This window comes from Dothidotthia symphoricarpi (genome assembly GCF_010015815.1).
Source record: "Dothidotthia symphoricarpi CBS 119687 unplaced genomic scaffold P153scaffold_5, whole genome shotgun sequence".
Lineage (NCBI taxonomy): Eukaryota > Fungi > Ascomycota > Dothideomycetes > Pleosporales > Dothidotthiaceae > Dothidotthia > Dothidotthia symphoricarpi.
The window spans coordinates 1,522,287-1,541,918 of record NW_022985012.1 but is presented as its reverse complement, the minus strand read 5'-3'; the positions used below and the strand labels follow the sequence as shown (position 1 = coordinate 1,541,918).

Genomic DNA, 19,632 nt, shown 5'->3' with positions numbered 1-19,632 from the left:
AAGCGTGCATACACCGCTCAAGTGAGACCCTCTCAATTCCGAAAGGCCTCTAGGGCCGCGCGACCAAAGGCGGCCATTTCATTCGGATGAGCTCTGCCGTCTCCAGTCATCCCGTTCAGCTGCATGAGCTGGTGCCCGAGCCGTGAAAATGCGAAGCTAACCATATTCTCTTGTTGCCACATTGATTTGCACGTCAAGTGGAGCGAAGACGCTCGAATGCAGTTCACGTTCACCTTCTCCTGATCTTCTGTGGGGTACGTTTCGTGAAAATCCGATCACATCCTGCCTATCTAGGCCGTCTGCTGGATAACGAAGGACAGAGTTTTTCTCCGGAGTCGCGCCATCTCACCGTGACATCAGCTATTACGCGGACGTGCGGGCGTGCTGGCGCGGGCCGTAACCGTCGGTAATCCACTTAGAAAATTATCCCATGATCAGGCACCAATTGCACTCTGACAGCTGTACAAATGCATCATCCAACATGAAGCTATCGAAGGCATCATCCTGGGTGCAGCAGATTGGGATATTGCGAACGGGAAAACGTGGGGTTTGTGGGATGCCCAATGCACCACTCGCCACCATGTGCTTCGCTCTATTAAGCGATTCAGGGTCCTCTTATTTCCCTTAGGTCAAACTTGGTCAATACCATCGAAACCAATTTGGACCTGAAGATGCGCGCTGCAGTAAGTCTATGTTCAAATCCAGAGCTGATTCCAGAATGATGTTGATGGCTCCAGAATCCTTCCGTCGACCCGGTAAACGTTGTTCAAGCACTCGTATACACCTTGTTAGATGTTTTCGACGCTACTAGAGATCTGCATCAGACTTTGAGGGTCAAGGAGAAGAGAGAATACGAGCAAAGTCTTAGGGCGAAAGGATATCCGAGTTCCAGGAGAATCGAGTATGTAGAAGATGACGAATTCGATGGCGATGAAGCCATCGTTATGGACAAGGCAGCAATCAAACGACAATATGAACTTGGATGTCAGGAGATTGGTACTCAGTTTGCTGTCGGCGACGGTAAGCTTGCTCCTTCAGAATACGTTCCTAGCAGCCAAGCTGACAGGATGTACGCAGTACTTTCGCATACCGCCCTCCAGTCCCAGATCATCACACTCCAGAGTGTTTTAGTAACAACGTTCTTGTATGGACCTACGTCGTCGAGCTCTGTGTCACATCAGCTGTCAAATCTCGGTAAATCTTCACGAACAGCAGGAACTACATGTGTCGATATCCTTGCGGCCCAACAACAACGTCAACGGGTCACCTTACCCTCCGTTACTCGTTCAAGACGATCTACAATCGCACACACGAGCCCTACCAAAACCCTGTTATATCCAACAACAATCAACGGCGCAAGTTCAGTCTCAACAACTCTTGTGGAATCACGCCATGAGCCTCTGCGAGTACGAAGTGGAAGTCCGGCCAACACCACGATACTCGAATGGCAAAGCCAACTCAAGCCAGAGAGAGCTGATACAGACATCACGTCGCTTGCAGGATCAACGTCTTACGGTGTTAAATCTGCCTCTCCCACCTTGTACTGCCCCTACGCTCTTGATCTGCAACGATACCGCGATCAATCGCTGTCATCATGTATCACTTCAAACCCATCGCCTTATTGCCCAGACTGCAAACGGACACTACATCTTTCGTCTGGAAAAGCATGGGAGCTCTTCAAGAATGACAAAGACGGCTTCGAACGATGTTTCCAGGTCTCGAATCGTTTCGCTGTAAAATGCCATCGTGACGGAGCCAATGGAGGCTACTCGTGCGTGCTATGCTCGGAAAATGCCAGCGTCGAAACTGTCTGTGGTGATGTGAAGGCACTCATCAAACACATCTGGGAAGACCACGATGCCAGCGAGCTCAAACGAGAGGAGGATATTACGGAAGTCATCGAGTCCATCGAACGTCGAAGGGATAGCGGGTTGGACTATGATGCGCCGCGTAGCAGTAGAAGAAGTGGTAGTTGGGGGTCAAGAAGACGTCCTAGCAGACCAGATATTGAACGCGAAGTGGAGGCGTTGGAGATCAGAAGATCCTCGAGACGGTGAGCCTGAACAAGTTTTGCGTTCGCGATTTCCGATTGTTCCTTCTTTTTTATCACATATTTTCATACTCATCGAGATTTATTTTACCGCATTCTAAAGTTCGACCACATGACGAGCGCCGCGCTCGTCAAGCCTTGTCTTCGTTGTCAGCATATCAGGCTGTCATTCACCCAAAGTGTCAGCTCAGTCTCACCTTCTACTCACGCGCTGAAACGGGTGATCCACGCAGTTTATCCTGAAATCTTCGCAATCATGCAATCGTGCAATCCTAGCGTCATTTCAGCATTTGACCAAAATGGACAATGCTGCCCCCAGGTTTCAACACCTTAACTCGTACATACTACTTTCGGTAATATTTGATGTACTTATGTGCCCATGATCACTTAGACACACGTTGCTTGCATCAAGCTTTGTCGTACTGTACGCCACAATGAGTGCTTTTCTGGCATAAGGTTCACCATTGCCTCTTTTGGGCTTAGTATGTCAGCCGGACTAGTGCGTTGTAACGAGGTGGCGGGACAAGATATTGATTTTGCTTCTTCCAAAGTTGAATTATTTTTGAACTCTGTACATGTGGGATTTGCAGCGAATTATGTTCTTCCAATCACAATATTGGCTTCGTGGGTCAGCATCGATGGCCTTGGTTGGGATTCAATGTGAGAGCGATGTCGGAGTCTATAGCCCTGTGTGATATACCAAGGCATGGATGCGCCATTGGCAAGAATCGGTCCGTTGTTTAGCCTTTCGTAGGATTCATGCCTTCTGGCACCGTGTCAGCATTGGCATCGTCAGCCTTTCCATGACCTTGGCTCGATCTCAAAAACCTGGTACAGCCGCCGGAACCAGATCTCAGCTTAGAATACACTTGGACCAGGCTCTTGTACAACAAAGGCGGATCTATTGAATAGAACCGATTCTCTTCATGCTTAGATAAGCAAAGGTGCCCAGCCGCCAAATCTCTTTTGGCGTTCGCGTTTCGTACAGAGCGACTCGACCACACTTCAACGACGCAGCAGTCGAGTATGGGTTGTCGGCGCAAAGGTTCGGTATCTCATGGAGATGAGGTGAATCTTATCTGCGTGTGATGTGATCTTGGTGGCTTGCGCGCACCAAAGCTCAGCTTCCCAAACGGCAAGAGAGTATACCATTTCCCGCCGAAATTTAGGATCTCCGCCGTCGTGAGGGCCTTTGTTGACGAACATGCAACACAAATTTTGGAGCTGTAAGTTGCTCATTACAATTTTTCAAAGCATAGCTATAACATCTAAATAAATTTGGTAATTAACAGACGGAGTTTGCACACCCGCTGAAACTCCGTTACGCTGCCCAAAGGCTTGACCGTTCGAGCTACCCTCCCAGGATAGACACTTTTTAGGCGACTTCAGAAACCCATAGTTTACAGAATAAGTTTTTAGCGAAAGGTCCATTCGTAAATGAGGGTGGTTTCCGAAAATCGCAGCCTATATGCCGATAGTTCGGCCAGCTCATCACCATGTCTAAGGCGACAAACGACTTAGTCTGTATAGGCTTATTAAGGCGCTGGTATCCAAGACAAATAGAAATATGGCGGACTAATTCGGCATAGAGAGCATGTCAGATGTTTGATGGGCAGAACGGCCGTCTAGAATCTTGTATAAGAGATATGGATCGAAGTGGATCGATCTTTGGATGAGTATCTGTGACATGGTAATGAAGTTAAAAGAAATTAGAAAGTTCTAGCTTATACATCTCAGCAACGGCTTGACTTAGCTTTCGTAGTTTTAATGGTTGTTGTCAGCCAGTGCACCGAGACACGATGTATGCTTTGAGACCCAATGTTTCCCTTCATGGTTATCATTAGATTGAATGATGCTTCAGGCGCCAACAACTGAGTAAGCTTACCGTTAAGACTTACCCTTTTGGTCAAGTTATGCTGATCTTACAGGCGTAGATAACGATATTATCCTGAATGTGTATACAACTCAAAGGTGTTTTTGATGTTCCAATATATCCAAGACACAATTGAACGCAGATCCACATGTAAGGTAGACATGTCGGGCGTTCTACGGCATCACGTCTTCGCTTACTCACCATGTCAGCACAAGAATCCATCCACATCCGAACCTTGCCGCTTCATCTCTACCTACCGTCTTCTAACACTCAGTCTTAAAGATTTCAAACATGGCAAAATCGGCTATTGTAAGGCAACGTGCTCGTCTCTTTCATCCAAGATCTGATTTGTTGTAATAGTATCTGCTCATCCTGGCCGCCCTATCGCCATGGTTATATGACCGCTACCAAGCAATCTCAACGGTGGTAGCAAATCGTCCGGGGAAATTCCGCGGTCTATACAATATCAAAAGCCATGAGATCAAATTCCAGGACCAAATCCGCAATTGCGAAGATGTGATTATCGAGGATGGTATCGCTTTTTTAAGCTGTGACCCTGGTCGCGATCGGTGGAACACCGTCATGGTAAGCCATAGTTGTGTCTTGTTGGCTCGCGTTAGGCGTCATTGAACAGGATCGAACAAAGAAAAACACTTACTGATCGTACATCAGGGAACATTCGCACCTGAGGACCGCGAGCGAAGAGGTACTGACGGAGGCGACATCTGGATTTATGACTACTCAAGGCCTGATCTTCCTGATTCCGAAGCCTTGAAACGTCTTTCTTTGAGTGACTACGCCGATCCTGTGGATTTCCATCCCTTGGGTATCGAGTTCGACGCTGCAACGTCAACGTTATATGTCATCAACCACTCGCGCTACTCCGGCTCTGTCATCGAGGTCTTCCAGGTCTCCGTCGAAAGCGCAGTGGCAAAGCATGTTCAGACGTTCAAACATCCGCTGGTCAATACGCCGAACTCGATTCATTCTCTGGGAGACGGAAAGCTGCTAGTCACAAATGATCACTACATGCGTGCCGCCGTTTCACCCGTACTTTCGAAGATTGAGACTTTTTCCGGGATATCTGGTGGGTCTGTCGTATATACCGATATTCACAACCCTAACGATACGAGGGTCGTTGCCCGCGTCCCCTTCGCCAACGGTATAGCTATGTTCAATTCGACCACAGTGGCGGTTGCCTCCTCCTCCCTACCAGGCATCTACTTCTACACTATTGATCTTGACCATCGTCTCGCACTCCAGCGCTATGTTCGCACTCCCGTTGGTGTGGACAATCTTTCCGTCGACTCCGATGGCAAGCTTTTGGTAGCCGGTCACCCGTTTGCGTTCAGTCTGATGAAAGTCTCAAAGGGAAGGCCTAACTGCGTTCTCGATGGAAATGAGGCGGAGAAGAAGGCATGCGAGTGCAGCGCACCGAGTTGGGCAGCGGAGTGGAGTGAAAAAGAAGGACTGAAAGAGCTTTACAAGAACAGCAGCGAAGAGTTCTGCAGTAGTAGTACCGTGGTCAGGGATGTGAACAGGAATGTTGGTATCATCAGCGGACTTTACGAAAAGGGTGTGTTTGTGTTCAGGGAGTAGACTGGCGTTGTACGCTCTATTGACACTGTACTGAGCGCGCCATCTCAATCATCCTTTCGTCATTCGGTTTCCGTTATGCAACACGACTACCAAGGTTAACTAAATACATGTGGCTATGTAGTTGCGGATATTTGTTCTCTGTGACTAGTAGAGCTCAATCGTCTTCGTTATGATTATCCCCCGAACTCGCAACGCCCATCTCACTTTGTTTCCAAATCAACACTCTTGGCTTCCTCATCCCCATCATGCAAAACCTCATTCCAAAACTTCAGCTTCAACGTTGCCGGTCGGCAACTCTCCTCCTGCTCTCTCGTCCATGGCACGTAGCTCCACCGTCTCCCTTTCCCTTGGTCCTTTGGGGCCGTCATATCACACACATACGGATCATCGTTACGATATCCACCGTACCCGTTAAAATGCGTCCATTGACTCGGATGGGAACGGTAGAAGAAGTCTTCACGGGTTTCAACTGTAAGCATACCGTTGGAGTGCACGACTACTACTTCGGCTGGATGTTCTGAGCCGTCGTCAGTGACGAACGGAGTGAACTGTACGCTGTGGAATCTCCGAGGTAGGTGGGTTTTGTAGGATGATGGAGTGAGTATGTAACGTCCTTGGTTTTTGGGTTGAGGTTCTGGGTAGAGGGGGTACATTGGTGGTGCTATGTTTGTCAGCATCTGGGAGAAAGTAAGACCCTTATGGAAGAACTGACGGCACAAACCCCCTTCCTTTGTTCGCGGAAGTCCAAAGCGCATGAGCTCAACCTGTTCTTCGCAAAGGAAATCATGCGGAATACCATACAGGTCGCAAACTCGATACCAATGCTCCCAATCTCGAACGTAGGCTGGTGGTGGATCGGTTGTACGTCTCATCCTACGCGTGAAGACTTGTGGCCCATTTTGAAAGCTTGGAAGTCGTTCAGTGACCACGTTGGGAGGATTATGCAGGGTCCAAGATTGCTGGCTGAAAGGCGTTTGGTGGAACCATGACGGTCGCCAATGCAGAGTTTCATTATCGTTGAAGCCGGTCAAAACCAGGAGGTCTTGTTGGAGACGCCTCAGTTTCGGGTCTGCATCAACGATCGTTTGTGTCAAATCCTTGGGAATGTGAAGTGTGGAAGTGGAAGCAAATGTTGTGCGGTCCAGCGCCAACGACTTCATGCTTACGGGTGTTCCAGGCTCGTTTATTGGCGCATCTTTGACCGGCGTCGTTGAGTCTGGCGTGTTTGGCCCTGTGTAAGGCGACATGCCGCGCCATTCCATAGTGGGCTGTTACGAAGTAGTTCTGTATGTTTTCGTATTTTGAAGTGCGAACGGGGTCATAGAGATGGAGCAACTGGAGTGGACAAGATCCGGTATGCCCGGGGTAGCAGAGATGAAGACAACTCGATGAGGTTAGGTGAGTGGTGAAGTCCTAAAATGGGTTTCCTTTCACTTAAGCGGTTGGAAATCTTGGTTCTAAGACAATCAAGAGAAATCCCCTAAGATATGCCGGGACGGGTACCTGCAGTTTGTCACACAGAAAACAAATAAGCGGTCAGGTGCAGCTACAACTTTTGGTTCATAAGACAATTGTTCCAAAGCATAGCAGAAGACATTTAGGGTTAGGTTATGGAAAGAATTTGGTATGAGATGTTATATGGTGCGATTGATCGGTGATCCTGCTTGCGGCAGCAGTACAAACGCACTTGCGGAATATTCGCCATTCTTGATTCCGGTTGCAGGCCTCACAGAAACGCTGGAGCTCAACGTCACTCACTCGAGTTACATCTGTCATAAGTACTTCGCGTAAGATGTATATTTTCGAGAGTCGAATTTAGTATTGAACCTTGTATCAGCGACTGGAAGTATACGTGAATATTCTTGTGATTGTGGAGGGATGGGGGTTAAGAGATCACAGTGAAGACCCCCCAAAATATTTGACTAGCTAAGATAAGGCTATTCCGAACCCGTTCAACGGATGAAACGACCAACAAATTGTGCCAGCAAGATAAACACAATGACAAGTCTCGGAAATGTAGACACAGAAACAGGTATACACCGTGTTGCATGAAGTACCTCTGCGTTATCAAGCGGTCTTGAGATGCGGGTCATCCGGATTGACTCGCATTCATCTGTGCCTTGGAACACTCACATATCAGAAGCGGAAATCCTTATTAATTCTCGGTCAGATAATCTCTTGGAAGTGACCGAGGTGGCTTTGGCGCATCAAATACATGCATGTCGCACACACGTTCGTAGGCATCAACTAAGAGAGCCGACATAACCGTCCCATGATGTCAAGATGAACCGCATATGCTATACAGAGCAATACTGCCTAAGTCTCGATAGCGAGCAAAGTAAAGCTTGCGAGATGAATGAGAGAAGGGTGGATTATGTATTGTCCGTTTGGCAATACGGACGAATTCACGATAGCCAGAACGGCAACAATAGCCGAGAGAATGACGTACCCCACTTCTACATCTCTCCGATGACTGGTTCATGATGATCCAGCTGCATCCACCACTAAACTCGAAATACGATAAGCTTGCGCGAGCTAGAACAATTATAGTCCGGTACGAATCAAGGCGTTTCATGACAGCAATCCGTCAAGCAGCATATAAGCTCAACATAGCCATCAAGACATAGCCTCGTCCATCCAAACAATGGCGTCCAACTACTCCTTCTACAGCATCCCAGTGTACTGGTTCCTAGCCCTTGCGCCGCACGGCTACAGCGTACGGCTCTCTTCTAGCCTGCAACTGCAACTCAAGTACCATGTTAACATGCAGTAGGTGTCCATCATAACAAAAGCCAACAACAACGTCTGGAACAACGCCAATTCTCGAAGCCCGGGATGGGTCGCCAGTCTGCAAAAGACTGTGCCAGCCGAAACGCTTGCGACGTTTGAGCGAGCGGAGGCGGCGCATAAAAATGCATTAGAGAACGCTCCGCTCTTCATTGGGGCTGTATTGGCAGGGAACATGGCAGGATTGAGTGCTTGTGAGTTCCTCTCCCTAGTCGCGCATTGCTTAGGGGCGGATCTGAGAGGAAGAGTGTAGCGCCTCCCCAGTACGCTGTGTTACTGACAAGAACCGTAGCCACAATGAACCTTAGCTTGGGAGCTTATCTTGGCTTGAGGGTCCTGTATACTGTTCTTTATGTCAACACCACTAGGAACAAGACGGCATCTTTACGTTCCCTTGTATGGGCTGTACAAACTCTTATTCTATTTGGAGTGTATATCACGGCTGGGAACAAGATGATGGCCAAGTTCTAATTGAAGAGCGAGGAATGAGCTTTGGCTCTCCGTTCTATCAGCCTCACAGTTAGGACATATACGTCTATTGAAACCAATAACTACTCATCGTCCCGTTCCTGATGAATATCAGTGCGATATCCTGACGACCCCGACCGGCTTCTCAAGTAGAATATTTGAACCGAGAATCCTCTGGAAGGATGCCATCGTAACCATTCGACGTCTCAATTCCACTTCCGAAGATGAGGTTTTCATACCCGGCCATAACATGCAAAGGCGCACCTGCTTCGATGAAAGTTTGTTGATCTCCCACTTGAATAGGGTCGTTAAACACACTCAAGATGAACTTCTCAAATGTGGCGTAGTCACTGGTGTGAAACTCCGCAATACCATCATAAGGCGCCAGCAGCATCGCCCCGCCAACCGCAGCTAAGAGTGGCTGGATCATGTCGCGATGTTCCTTGTCTTGATGAAGCTATTATCAAGGTCAGTCACGTGTAGCATACTTTGGGAAAGCCTCAGAAACCTGAATGTAACGCTGCAGACGAAGCCCCACATCCGCCTGACTCAGGGTCAGGTCAGCGTGGACAGTCTTCCAATGGCGATGGAAGAATTCCTCGGTGATGCCAGCGTTCTGACGAAAGAGAATCAGAAATCGGAAGTAGGGTTGGCGAAATGAACCATTGCGTCCGGATTGAGGTCGGAACTCTCTGAAGTTGTAGTTGTAAGGGGGCTCTTCGGCTGGGAGCTGGGTCTGATTGAATGTCCCTCTCTCGACGATATTGTTGGGGGGAAGACTAATTGTCGTGGCACACAGTGAAAACGCGAGGATCAGGATAATACGAATCAGAGGAGATACCCGCATGGTTGTCGAGTTGTCTATGAGTTGAATGTATGAACAAAACAGAGGGACGTGTGTAGGCGTTTAAGTAAGTTCATGACTTCGGAACCCGAGCATGACCGATGTGAAAACCCGAGAAAGTCCGGCATGGGATGGGAAGAAGAGGGTGTGAAAGTGTAGAAAGAGCCTCAATACCGCCAGGGATGACCAAAACAGGAACTGTGGCAAGGCTGTACGGCTTGTGTGAAAGCAGAGGGAATGAATGTATTGGTTACACCAGCCAAAAGTAATGAAAATGTGGGCGCGTACCTCCATGCATGTCACGACTTTAAGTTTTCGCGAAAAATGGTACACGTCACTGATGTTCTTTATAGTACAACTGTGCCACATCTAGTGTCTTGGGCTGCATTCATGGTCACCGAACAGGATGATACAGTGTGGGTAGAAGTATCAAAGCCGAATATCGCTCGTAAGCAGGTTTTGAGGAGCATGAAGCAGGCGTAGGTGGCTTTCTATCAACATCATAGGCCGAACTCAAATCCCATCTTCTCGAGATGTCCACAGAACCTTCGGCGTGCGAGTTTTGCTTGTTCACTCGCATTCCCGGATTTGTACCGGGCTCATTTCCTGTCTTGCGATGTCCTCTACACCTGCTCGGTAACTACAGCATAGTTTGATACGATCTGTAGTCTGTTGGTTCCAACGCCATAACCTCAGACCGTATGTTAAAAGGCGTCAGGTTCAATCCCGTTTCGCAAAGTCAAACAAGGAGTAAAGTATGACTGTGGATTAAGGTCTGGCGCAATAGACTGCTGCATTGAAACATACAACATTGTTGGCCGAGAGGCTCCGAGACATTCGCTGGGTGAGACCTAGGTTTTGAACGGCTCACTAGGGGTACATCTCGATAAGTCGAAATACTCGAAATCAAGCCACGTTCCATCCAGCAAAACAACAATCCTAGGCCACGGAATCGAACACTACGAGGGCAACTAGCCGGTAGGCGTATACCGATACTGCTTAAAACGTCGAAAGTAAACATTTCCTTTGCGCGTAGTTGTCGAGCTGTTGCAGGATCTCACTGCAGCTTAGTTCCGAGTATTTCGAGTAACCGAAAGAGTGCCTGTTCTATCTGTCTTTATCGCAAGACAAACGTTGTCCTCTCCACGCCGTCCTGTCCGAGTATGTCGTCGATTTGACCGCGGGAAATGCCATAAATGTAACACTCGCCCATGAACGCATACTCTGAGTTGGCCAGAGGCCGCAGGATATAGGGGACTATCCCCCCGTTCAAGATAGCCACAACATCTCCTTCTCGCATACACCGCGGTCCTAGGCCGAGGAAGCCTCTGTCGGCGAGGAAGATTCGGCGGTCATAGAACTCATAGGATGCCAAATGATCGTAGGGAGGTGGCAGTAGCTTCTTTTCTTCGGACGCAAGTGCTGGAACAAAGTCCTCGATATCCGACAAAGCCTGCCTCTCAATATCTACTGCTTTGTGAGCAACATATACCCGTTCGGCCTTACGTAACCCGTTGTGTTTTACATAACCACCCGTGAACGTCGTTGCAATTTCAAGCACATCATCTCTATTAGTTTGCGCAAGCCTCTCCAATCCACCAGTAGCCTTACGAATAAGTGTAAGCAAGAGTTCTCGAGAACGTTGGTCGTTATTGAAGATCGACCTTTCTTTCGATCGGAGAGCATGATGTGTGCTTTTCACGGCGTCGAAGAAGATTCCTTGTAATTTCAGAATGCCAGAGTATGCAAACCTACGGTCAAAGTAGGTATCAAGATCTCCAGCGGATATGGAGACTCCACTTGACGAGAGAGAATAAGTTTTTCTCTTCATGTCCCAACGAGGCACCCAGGATGGAAAGCCATCAGCTGGCTCATATACATGGCGGTGATCGATGAAGGATAGAAACTTGAGAGTTTTGTCGCTTTGTAAAACATACAATACGGTATCGGTGTATACTTCTTGCACGGTCTTGCCGTAGTCAACGTCGATATCAAAACTTTGTCCCAGCCTCCTACCAGTCATTCCAAGGAGCGCGTAAACGTTGTCTTTCCGTTCTGTAGCCTCCAGACCAGCATATCTGGCAATGGCATTGAGAAGGTTCACGTCATGCTCGGACTTACAGTGTTGGTACCTCCTATAAGCATTTTGAATGACTTCTCTGCCAAAACCCCTCGGCCTCGGGTATCTGCCATAATTACGCTGACCAACATACCACTCTGAGAAAGTTCCAACTGTTTGCCAGCGAACCTCCTCGTCACCGCACATGAATATGGCCTCTTGTGCCATTACCACTTCTTGTACACACCAAACTCGACCCCACCATTGCCTCTTGAAGAACTTGCTCAATGCATCCCAGCAATTCTCCCAGCCCAGCTCGGCGAGCTGCAACTCCAAATCGCCTAATTTCGGATTATCAAGCGTATAGGCCCCTTCATCAGAGTTCACATGCCCCTTGTAAGTCATTCCAACAAAGTTCATCGCAGCGCACGCGACTGCTACGTCTTGATCGTCATCCGGACCCAGCCAGATGATGACCTTCGCAGCCCTCGAGTACACTTCACCCATTAACCGGACTTGGTGGTTCTTCTCAGTCTCATCATCTTGGTTTAGAGCTATCGCATCAGCCCAAACTAGTCTCGACGCCTTAGGATGCCTGATCCTGCGTAAGGCTTGTGTAAGGCTGACAGTGACAAAAACCACACAGCCGTTGCACTGGACGGGTTCCTTGACGCTAGGATCGCCCCAAACATATGATATCGCCTCATATGATGGTGGATCATCCAGAGACGCTTCTGCGACATTGCAAGCTAATTGATCTCCCGGTTCGCCAGGAAGGAGTTCGATGATTCGAATGTTCCGACCCGAGAGTTGGCTGCTGTATATGAATTTCAAAGTTTCGGACGAGTTGGCTCTTTGACGACTGCTCTCGAACTTTTTCCTCAGCTTTCGATATGTTACATCGAATGTGGCCAAATCGGTATTCATTATTGATTGTATGTTTTCAATCCTGACCAGGGGCTTGATGGAGTCTCTCGATCAACAGAAATACCAGGGACCAAGCCAAGGTCCAGCGGAAGCTTGCAATAGCTCGACAACTACATCCGCGATCAGTATAAGAATCTTATGTCTAGAATCCCCGCTGTATACGCCTATCAGGCATTTTCGCTAATTTAATTGGTGTAGTATTGCAGCTTACTTCCCACTGTTACACTTGACCGAGAGGCAGAGCAAGGTCGAAGCGTAACAACACGTCGACGCAAGCAACCGCAGAAAGTGGTCAAGTACACGAATTCTCGTACAGTAGTGCGACAGCCGGTCGAAGGGAGGTCGTAGCCGAACTCAGGAAGAAGGAGGTTTGAGGCCGAAGAAAAGAAGGAGGGATTGCAACAGGAATGTAACAGTACCGGGCTGAGCGTTCCTTCCATGGTAAGCCACCACACGCGCTAACCATTCCTGCAACCCACGAGCTTTCTACCCTGCAAGAGGGACGTCAGCCGCAAGGATCTCGACGAATAAAGCATCCACGCGATTCCAAAATAGAGCGTACAATAAATTACCCACATTGCGAAGAACATTAGAGTCTCACCTGCTCGGAAACAACAACAAGCTGAAATTCGGACTAGATACAGAGAGGAAGCTGCTGCTGTTGAGTTGTGTGTGTTATTAGAATTTTACGCCAACCTTTCTCAAACACTGTCATTCTGCCATCTAATCGTATACTAGCAATATCCAACGCGCAAAAGTGGTGCACAAGTTCAGAGTGTAGTCGTCAAGCTATCGCAGGGTTTCACTGCACCTCAATCCAGGGTATTTCGCCTATCGGAGAATCCGGTCTCGCAATTCCCTACAACCTTTCTGCCTCACAAGAAGCCCCATGGAGAAACTGTATTGAACGTGCGAAAACGACCAATCAACTTATCGAGTTCTGTACCATGTGGAGAACACATATACTACAAGGCACGCATTATCCGGTGGAGTCGAATCTTGTATTCGGTGAAGCGAGGCTTGATACCTACATACTTCAACCAAGCTTTGCGACCTGGTTCAGCAACACTAACTTAACTCACCGGGAGAAACGGGCCAGCCGCTGTTGATCCAGGCCACAGGATATGTGACTTACAACTAGGGTAATCCATAGCCTATGTGTAAAGACGGCAAGACTTGCAAGTACACTTCCAGCAGAAGCCTATTTCTTAATAGTTGACGATTACACATTCCTCATACAAAGGACAAGACGCTAGTCTTTCAAACACAAATGGTCTTCGAAACCAGAAAAACTCCACACACCTACCAGTAACTCTCCCATCCATCCATCCATCCACCCATACAACCCTAAATAATCCCAAACAACCGCAACCAAAACAAGCCAAACCTACTCCTCCATCTTCTCGCCCCTCCCCCCAACAACCCCCGCATTCCCCTCGCCCAAATGCTTCAACAACCAACTACGCTTAAAATACGTATTCGGATGTACAATCGTATCCAGATCGGCAACGCCCCAACTCCCCTCATCCCTAACCTTCTTAATCTCGCGTTTATGACTCCACTCAAACACGCGATTACACGCAACATGATACCTCTGCTTACCCACATCCTCCCTAACCGTCTTCAGCACATCGCGCTCATTGACGCCGACGCGCTGCAGCATCGTGAGCAGGTTATCCGGGGTGAAAGTGCGGTAGGGGCAGCCGTGCGTTTGTCCGGGCCCGGGCAGCGGCTCGGTGAGGATTTTCTGGCACGAGTAGGGCGTGTAGCCGCGGCCGCGGCGGTTTGCGTCGCCGCCGACGTCGCCGTACGAGTGGCGGATGTTGTATTTGTATTCTTTTTGGAACTTGTCGTCCGTCATGAGCTTGAAGCTTCGGCGCCAGAATAGCAGGCATTCGTCCATGCTGAGGCCGATGCCTTTGAGGAAGAGCGTGTATTGGAGACGGCCGTGGTGCTTCAGGTGCGAGTTTTCGCGCAGGTTGGAGTGTAGGTTGCGCATGCAGAGGGGGAAGTTTTGGGAGAGTGAGTCGATGGACGATGCGGTTATGGCGGAGAGGCCGTCGATGTTGGCGTCTGAGGTCGAGTATGCGGCGTCTGGGGCGGTGAAGGATTGTGAGAGATGGGCGAGGATGGGGGCGAGGCGGTCGTCTTCGTCAAGGCGGGGGAGAGCGCGTGCAGTCAACTGGGAACAGATTAGCCATTGCCCTGAAACAGCAAGGTGAGGATATGTGTACCTCCAGCGCCTCGTCCAACTTTCTCGTAAACTCCGCGACCACGAGACTCATCTGCTCCCTCTGCGGGACATAGGCCTTCCCCCTCTTCAACAGCACTCTTCTCTGCTCCACCAACTCAGGCACCCTCTCCCAGTCCACCTTGAACCATTCCTGCTCCTCGCCCTTCTTCTGCCCACTCGCCGCAGCCAACTCATCCTTCAACTCCCTCCTCTCATCTTCCTTGACTTCATCCCACTCCAGATTCAGACTCTTCACGAACTGCTGGCGCTCCACGAGATCATCGCTCTTAAACCGCAGTCGAAACAGCATCGTCTCCAGCCTTGAGAATCTTCGTCGCAAGTCTTCTGTCGAGGAGAAGGCGAGCCGCAGAATGAAATGCGAGTAGTGGTCCTTCTTCCGCTCATCTTGGAGACTCGCACTTCGCGACGAATCGGATCGGAGGGGGAGATGCTTGTCTAGGATACCCTTCATGTACTCGGCGGTTTCCTCGGGGCTGCGGTTGCGGAAGCTGCATGCTTCGATTTCGGAGAGGACTGCGGACGCACAATCAGCATCCGGACACGCTCACGTTGGATGCCTTGACGTGTACCCACCCTTGAGTCTGTTGATGGCCCATGTTTCAAAGTCCTCGAGCGTGATCTCCAATGTGGGCGGCAGGACGTAGAAGTTTAGCCGGTGCTCATAGTTTTGCTGCTGGAACTCTGCTTTGGCGAATTGTTTTTTCTTGTGGTCGATGTTTGCGCGGCGCTTCGGATCGACTCGAGAGTAATCGTGGCGGATCATAGTGTTATGTGCGTGATTTGTGGTATTGTTTGTATTGCTTGCTGTGGTGATGATGCGGGTTCGTTAAAGTGGCAGGCGCGTCGCGTGGAACGCGTCGGTGGTGCTAACCGTTTTGAGAGCGCGCGTGTTCTGCGAATCCAAGCACCACGAGGAATTAGACAGTCTTAGCCTGGGAGTTGTATCATAATTCTATAAACTGGTCTATAAGCCGCCTTTCTTGTCCACTCTAGACTGTACATGAACACCGCTCAACCCATCAAATCACCCAGAGCATTCACATACGCGGAGGGCACGGTCTGCGCACCCTCGGCGAGGAAATCCTCCTTCTTGCTCACACCCGTCAACACAGCGAGCGTACCTCCCAGCTTGCCATCGATGCCAAACTGAATATCCGTGTTCAACCTGTCGCCAACCATGCACGTTCGGCTGCGATCAAACTTGAACTTGCCTTCCACAGCATCCATCATAGCTTGACTCGGCTTACCCAGAGACAGGGGCTCCCGTCCAATAGCCTTTGTCAAAGTAGCACCCGAAGATCCGGCACCCGGGAAGAGAGTGTGCGACATGGGCAGCGTGCTGTCAATGTTGGTCGCAAGGTACTTAGCGCCGCGCTGGAGGTATTGGAAGCCAATCGCTGTCTTCAGGTAGTTGCAGTGGAAGTCAAGGCCGGTGAGTACGATGCCCACGTCTGGGTCCAGCATGCTCCCATTGGCGATGTTCGTAAAGTCCTCCGGCTCGATGTCACGGCGGAAGGCAGGATCTGTGCCTCCGATATACGGGACACCTTCTGCTTCGAGTTCCTGTTCAACGCCAGACTCTCCCATCACAAACACTTTGTTCTTTGGTGCCGGTAGCTTGAGGATGCGAGCGATGTACACGGCGGCGCTGTATGAGGATCCAAAGACTTCGTTCTGTTTGTTTGTCAGCCAGACGCTACAGACGTTTCTAGTTCCCACGTACAGCTTCCGCTGGTATTCCTAACTTGTCGAACTTCTTCTTGTAGTCTTGTCGCGACTTGGTACTGTTGTTGGTGACAAACACGAGCTGTTTGCCTGCTCTACTGTGAGTACCTTGTCTTCGCCAAGTTCAGACAGAAAGATCACCTTTGCTTCTTAGCATCTCCAGCGTCTCCGGGACCTTCTCAAAAAGATGATCGCCAGACCAGAGGACGCCTATCCTTCTTCACAATCAGTGGACTGCTACATCGTAGAAGACGGACAATGCTTCTACAGTTTGGAAGCATTGGGTATTGGCGCGCATACCATCGCAATCGAAGAGGAAGACCTTCAGGCGGTTTGTCAGTACTAGTACGGCGCGCGGGGCAGTCAACGAGCATACATCGAACCTGGACAGAAACTCCTCAATGGCGGCCTTGTCGCCTGAAAGAAATTGAGCTGGCGACATCGTTTATTGAACGTAGGTAAAAGTGGTTACAAGGCGAACTGAGCAGTCACGATTGACAAGATGGAGCTGAGAGATGACTTTAGTGGGGTGCTTGGCATGGACCCTGAGTGAGGCTGACTCGGAATGAGATCCGAGCTGCATCGGCAACTTTGTATCATATTTATATATTATCTGCTAACTGGCCCCGCTCACAGCTTTGGTTCGCCTAGTCAGTCTACCACGATCGTCTTCTCTAGCTCCTCAAAGTTTTCGAAGAAACTGTCAAACAGATTGACAGCATGCTCAACATCGTGAGCACCACCAGTCTCGCGGATGCTGTGCATGCTGAGCTGAGGGTTACCCAAATCGAGAGTGCGAGCACCCATTTTAGCTGACAACATAGGACCGATGGTGCTCCCGCAAGACGAGTCATTTCGGACAACGAAGAGCTGCAGCGGAACTCCTTCCTTGGCGGATGACAGACTTGAAGACGCCTTCTTTGCGCGACGGGCCGCTTCTTGGAGAAGGATGATCCCAGGAGAGTTTGTTGCGTATCGGGCATTAGCATTGATCTTAATGACGGTACCCTTGTTCATCTCTGGTCTGTGCTGGGATTCGTACTTTGCGGGGTAGTTCGGGTGCACGGAATGTGCCATGTCGGCGGAAATAAGGAACGAGGTTGCTAATGTCTGTTCGAACGCTGTCGCTGTGTCACCGTCGAGCTTGTCGTAAGACTTATCGGAGTTTGATTCAGAAGCTGGCAGGACAGAGAGTCTGCGAATCACCGCAGGCAGCAGGTTAGAGTCCGCGCCCTGCGCTGTGCGGGAGCCAATCTCTTCGTGGTCGAAAAGAGCGATGAGACGGATCGTGGAGTCGTTGTCCAAAGCTGTGGACGAGGAAAGACTCTTGATTAGACCCTCGACGCTGCAGTACGACATCATCAGGTTGTCGAGTCGTGCGGAAAAGATGAGTTCGTTGTTGAGACCACCAATGACCGACTTCTGCGTGTCATAGAGCACTATCTCGAAGTCGACAACATCTTTCGGCTCTGCTCCTGCTTCCTCTGCAATGATCTCGACCAGATACGAATGATGCCTCTCAGACGGAGTTGCGAGTGGCTCGAAAGCGCCTTCCTCTTCGGAGGCTGCTGTCTTACCCTGCCTGTTCAGCTCCGCTGCCACCATACCGGCAATCGGAAACAGTTGTGTCTCGTTGTTGAACTGGAACGTCTCTTGGCGGTCGAGATGAATGGCGAGAGTGGGAATTCTGAGGATTGGGCGCTCTACTTTGACGAGACGCGGCTCGATATTGCCCTGTGCTGTGCGTACCATGGCCCGCCCTGCGATGCTGAGGTCACGGTCGAACCAAGTGTGCCAGAGACCACCGCCGTAGGTTTCACAAGCCACCTGCAGGAATCCGTCACCCTGTCGCTTCGATACGGGCTTGAGGCGCAGACATGGCGAGTCGGTATGTGCGCCGATCATGCCAATCGGGTTGCCAGCCTTCCATTTCTTACCAATGGCAAAGGCGGCGATAGTCGACCCGTTGCGGGTCAGATAGTACTTCCCTCCAGGCTGGAGAGTCGGCGCCCAAGAGTCTCGCTCCTGTGGGTGTTGTTAGCTCTCAGATAGTATGAGCAACTTCAGCCTTCAATGGTCGGTCGTTTACTCTTGGTGGGAGCTACATTTTGTCTAAAACGATACTCCCACCCACCAGTACTCATTATCACAAATGACACGTGAGTATGTCGAACAGCTAGAACGTACCTTGATCTGCTTGAAACCCGCCTTCTCCAAACGCTCTTTCGCTGACTTGACGGCATGGAAAGCTGGGGCAAAAGTCAACAAGCTGCCACACGTGCATGACACACTATCGACATACGCGTAGGTGAGGCATTCACGAACGAGAGGAAATCCTCTGCAGCTTCGAGAGACGGTTGAGTGGACATGGCTCGTGTAATCTTGTATGAGAGGGAAAAGGAAGCGTGTTTAGTTGGCCGTGAGTGCAGCAATATGCGACTTGCGAGCATATGGATTGGGCGGGAGCGTCTGGAGAGGGTCGCGGCGGTGTGGGGTAACGTCACGGAAGGCACGAAGAGGCGATCTCGCCTTGCATTGGTGCTCTCCAAGAGCGTTGGGTGCAGGGGTCGTGATTGGCTATGGGCGGGCAACGCGTGGGAAGGGGACCATCACAACAGGCCAAAACAACGAGAGGCCAAACAACAAAGGCACGGCGACGCGCAAAGACACGCTCGTTTCACCGTCCGTCCAGTCGCCGCCACGACGATATTCCTAGCCAACACTGTGCGCCCGTCTCGAGGTTGATCTGCATCGGAAATTTACCACGCACCCACGTCGTCCGCGCCCTCGTTCGTTTCGTTGCTCTGCTCGTCGTTTGCGACCCCAGTCCAAGCTTCGCCCTCACAACATACCTCCGGCCGCCCCACCTCCACCGCGCCCACGACATACATAATAGCGACGCCAGCACTGCCATGCACACCGGATCCGGCTGAAAAACAGAATACTACCGGGGTTTTTGCGCCGACGCCTGCCGCTGGAGAAGAGCTGGGACACCGAGACCAGGGGTTACCATTCGTCGCAATCGCCAGAAGTCGACTTCACCCAC

At 50.1% G+C, this 19,632-nt stretch overlaps 9 protein-coding genes across 9 annotated transcripts; 3 read left to right on the top strand and 6 right to left on the bottom strand.

The window, feature by feature from the left end:
• Positions 1 to 443: 443 nt before the first annotated feature.
• Positions 444 to 2,328, top strand: P153DRAFT_311407 (uncharacterized protein). The gene is made up of 3 exons (XM_033664797.1): positions 444 to 683; positions 738 to 1,020; positions 1,078 to 2,328. Exons 1-3 carry the CDS (start codon positions 672 to 674, stop codon positions 2,055 to 2,057), a joined length of 1,275 nt encoding a protein of 424 aa, XP_033526800.1. The 5' UTR covers positions 444 to 671; the 3' UTR covers positions 2,058 to 2,328.
• A 1,886-nt stretch (positions 2,329 to 4,214) lies between these two features.
• Positions 4,215 to 5,522, top strand: P153DRAFT_355020 (calcium-dependent phosphotriesterase; the record flags this gene model as incomplete). The annotated part of the gene is made up of 3 exons (XM_033666543.1): positions 4,215 to 4,232; positions 4,284 to 4,508; positions 4,596 to 5,522. The coding sequence occupies 3 exons, from the start codon at positions 4,215 to 4,217 to the stop codon at positions 5,520 to 5,522; spliced, it is 1,170 nt and encodes a 389-aa protein (XP_033526799.1).
• A 200-nt stretch (positions 5,523 to 5,722) lies between these two features.
• P153DRAFT_429552 (uncharacterized protein) lies at positions 5,723 to 7,069 on the bottom strand (the record flags this gene model as incomplete). Its single annotated transcript, XM_033672778.1, has 1 exon — positions 5,723 to 7,069. Exon 1 carries the CDS (start codon positions 6,782 to 6,784, stop codon positions 5,723 to 5,725), a length of 1,062 nt encoding a protein of 353 aa, XP_033526798.1. The 5' UTR covers positions 6,785 to 7,069.
• Positions 7,070 to 8,166: 1,097 nt separating this feature from the next.
• Positions 8,167 to 8,780, top strand: P153DRAFT_355018 (uncharacterized protein; the record flags this gene model as incomplete). Its single annotated transcript, XM_033666542.1, has 3 exons — positions 8,167 to 8,238; positions 8,296 to 8,503; positions 8,602 to 8,780. 3 exons carry the CDS (start codon positions 8,167 to 8,169, stop codon positions 8,778 to 8,780), a joined length of 459 nt encoding a protein of 152 aa, XP_033526797.1.
• Positions 8,781 to 8,940: 160 nt separating this feature from the next.
• On the bottom strand, positions 8,941 to 9,486 carry P153DRAFT_275417 (uncharacterized protein; the record flags this gene model as incomplete). Its single annotated transcript, XM_033662935.1, has 2 exons — positions 8,941 to 9,234; positions 9,286 to 9,486. Coding segments are annotated over 2 exons (495 nt in total), but the record flags the coding sequence as incomplete, so codon positions are not given.
• Positions 9,487 to 12,103: 2,617 nt separating this feature from the next.
• Positions 12,104 to 12,607, bottom strand: P153DRAFT_285074 (uncharacterized protein; the record flags this gene model as incomplete). Its single annotated transcript, XM_033663367.1, has 1 exon — positions 12,104 to 12,607. A coding segment is annotated over one exon (504 nt), but the record flags the coding sequence as incomplete, so codon positions are not given.
• A 1,387-nt stretch (positions 12,608 to 13,994) lies between these two features.
• Positions 13,995 to 15,624, bottom strand: P153DRAFT_394553 (DNA primase, large subunit; the record flags this gene model as incomplete). Its single annotated transcript, XM_033671316.1, has 3 exons — positions 13,995 to 14,789; positions 14,842 to 15,374; positions 15,435 to 15,624. The coding sequence occupies 3 exons, from the start codon at positions 15,622 to 15,624 to the stop codon at positions 13,995 to 13,997; spliced, it is 1,518 nt and encodes a 505-aa protein (XP_033526794.1).
• A 214-nt stretch (positions 15,625 to 15,838) lies between these two features.
• On the bottom strand, positions 15,839 to 17,018 carry P153DRAFT_364810 (4-nitrophenylphosphatase). Its single transcript, XM_033667685.1, has 5 exons — positions 16,963 to 17,018; positions 16,891 to 16,908; positions 16,728 to 16,801; positions 16,585 to 16,676; positions 15,839 to 16,535 (listed from the first exon to the last, which is right to left on the bottom strand). Coding segments are annotated over exons 1-5 (849 nt in total). The 5' UTR covers positions 16,965 to 17,018; the 3' UTR covers positions 15,839 to 15,872.
• On the bottom strand, positions 16,970 to 18,972 carry P153DRAFT_364807 (peptidase M18, aminopeptidase I). Its single transcript, XM_033667684.1, has 3 exons — positions 18,889 to 18,972; positions 18,774 to 18,835; positions 16,970 to 18,611 (listed from the first exon to the last, which is right to left on the bottom strand). Exons 1-3 carry the CDS (start codon positions 18,953 to 18,955, stop codon positions 17,238 to 17,240), a joined length of 1,503 nt encoding a protein of 500 aa, XP_033526792.1. The 5' UTR covers positions 18,956 to 18,972; the 3' UTR covers positions 16,970 to 17,237.
• Positions 18,973 to 19,632: the final 660 nt, after the last annotated feature.

What these genes read in the sequence shown, in the direction of transcription:
- P153DRAFT_311407 (XM_033664797.1), top strand. An exon ending in TCAGTTTGCTGTCGGCGACG is followed by an intron (nt 1,021 to 1,077) that starts GTAAGCTTGCTC and finishes GGATGTACGCAG; the next exon opens with TACTTTCGCATACCGCCCTC.
- P153DRAFT_364807 (XM_033667684.1), bottom strand. Translation starts at nt 18,955, where the DNA reads ATGTCCACTCAACCGTCTCTCGAAGCTGCAGAGGATTTCCTCTCGTTC. An exon ending in CGTGAATGCCTCACCTACGC is followed by an intron (nt 18,836 to 18,888) that starts GTATGTCGATAG and finishes CTTTTGCCCCAG; the next exon opens with CTTTCCATGCCGTCAAGTCA. An exon ending in CGGGTTTCAAGCAGATCAAG is followed by an intron (nt 18,612 to 18,773) that starts GTACGTTCTAGC and finishes CAACACCCACAG; the next exon opens with GAGCGAGACTCTTGGGCGCC.
- P153DRAFT_364810 (XM_033667685.1), bottom strand. An exon ending in GGAGATGCTAAGAAGCAAAG is followed by an intron (nt 16,677 to 16,727) that starts GTGATCTTTCTG and finishes ACAGTAGAGCAG; the next exon opens with GCAAACAGCTCGTGTTTGTC. An exon ending in TAGGAATACCAGCGGAAGCT is followed by an intron (nt 16,536 to 16,584) that starts GTACGTGGGAAC and finishes ACAAACAAACAG; the next exon opens with AACGAAGTCTTTGGATCCTC.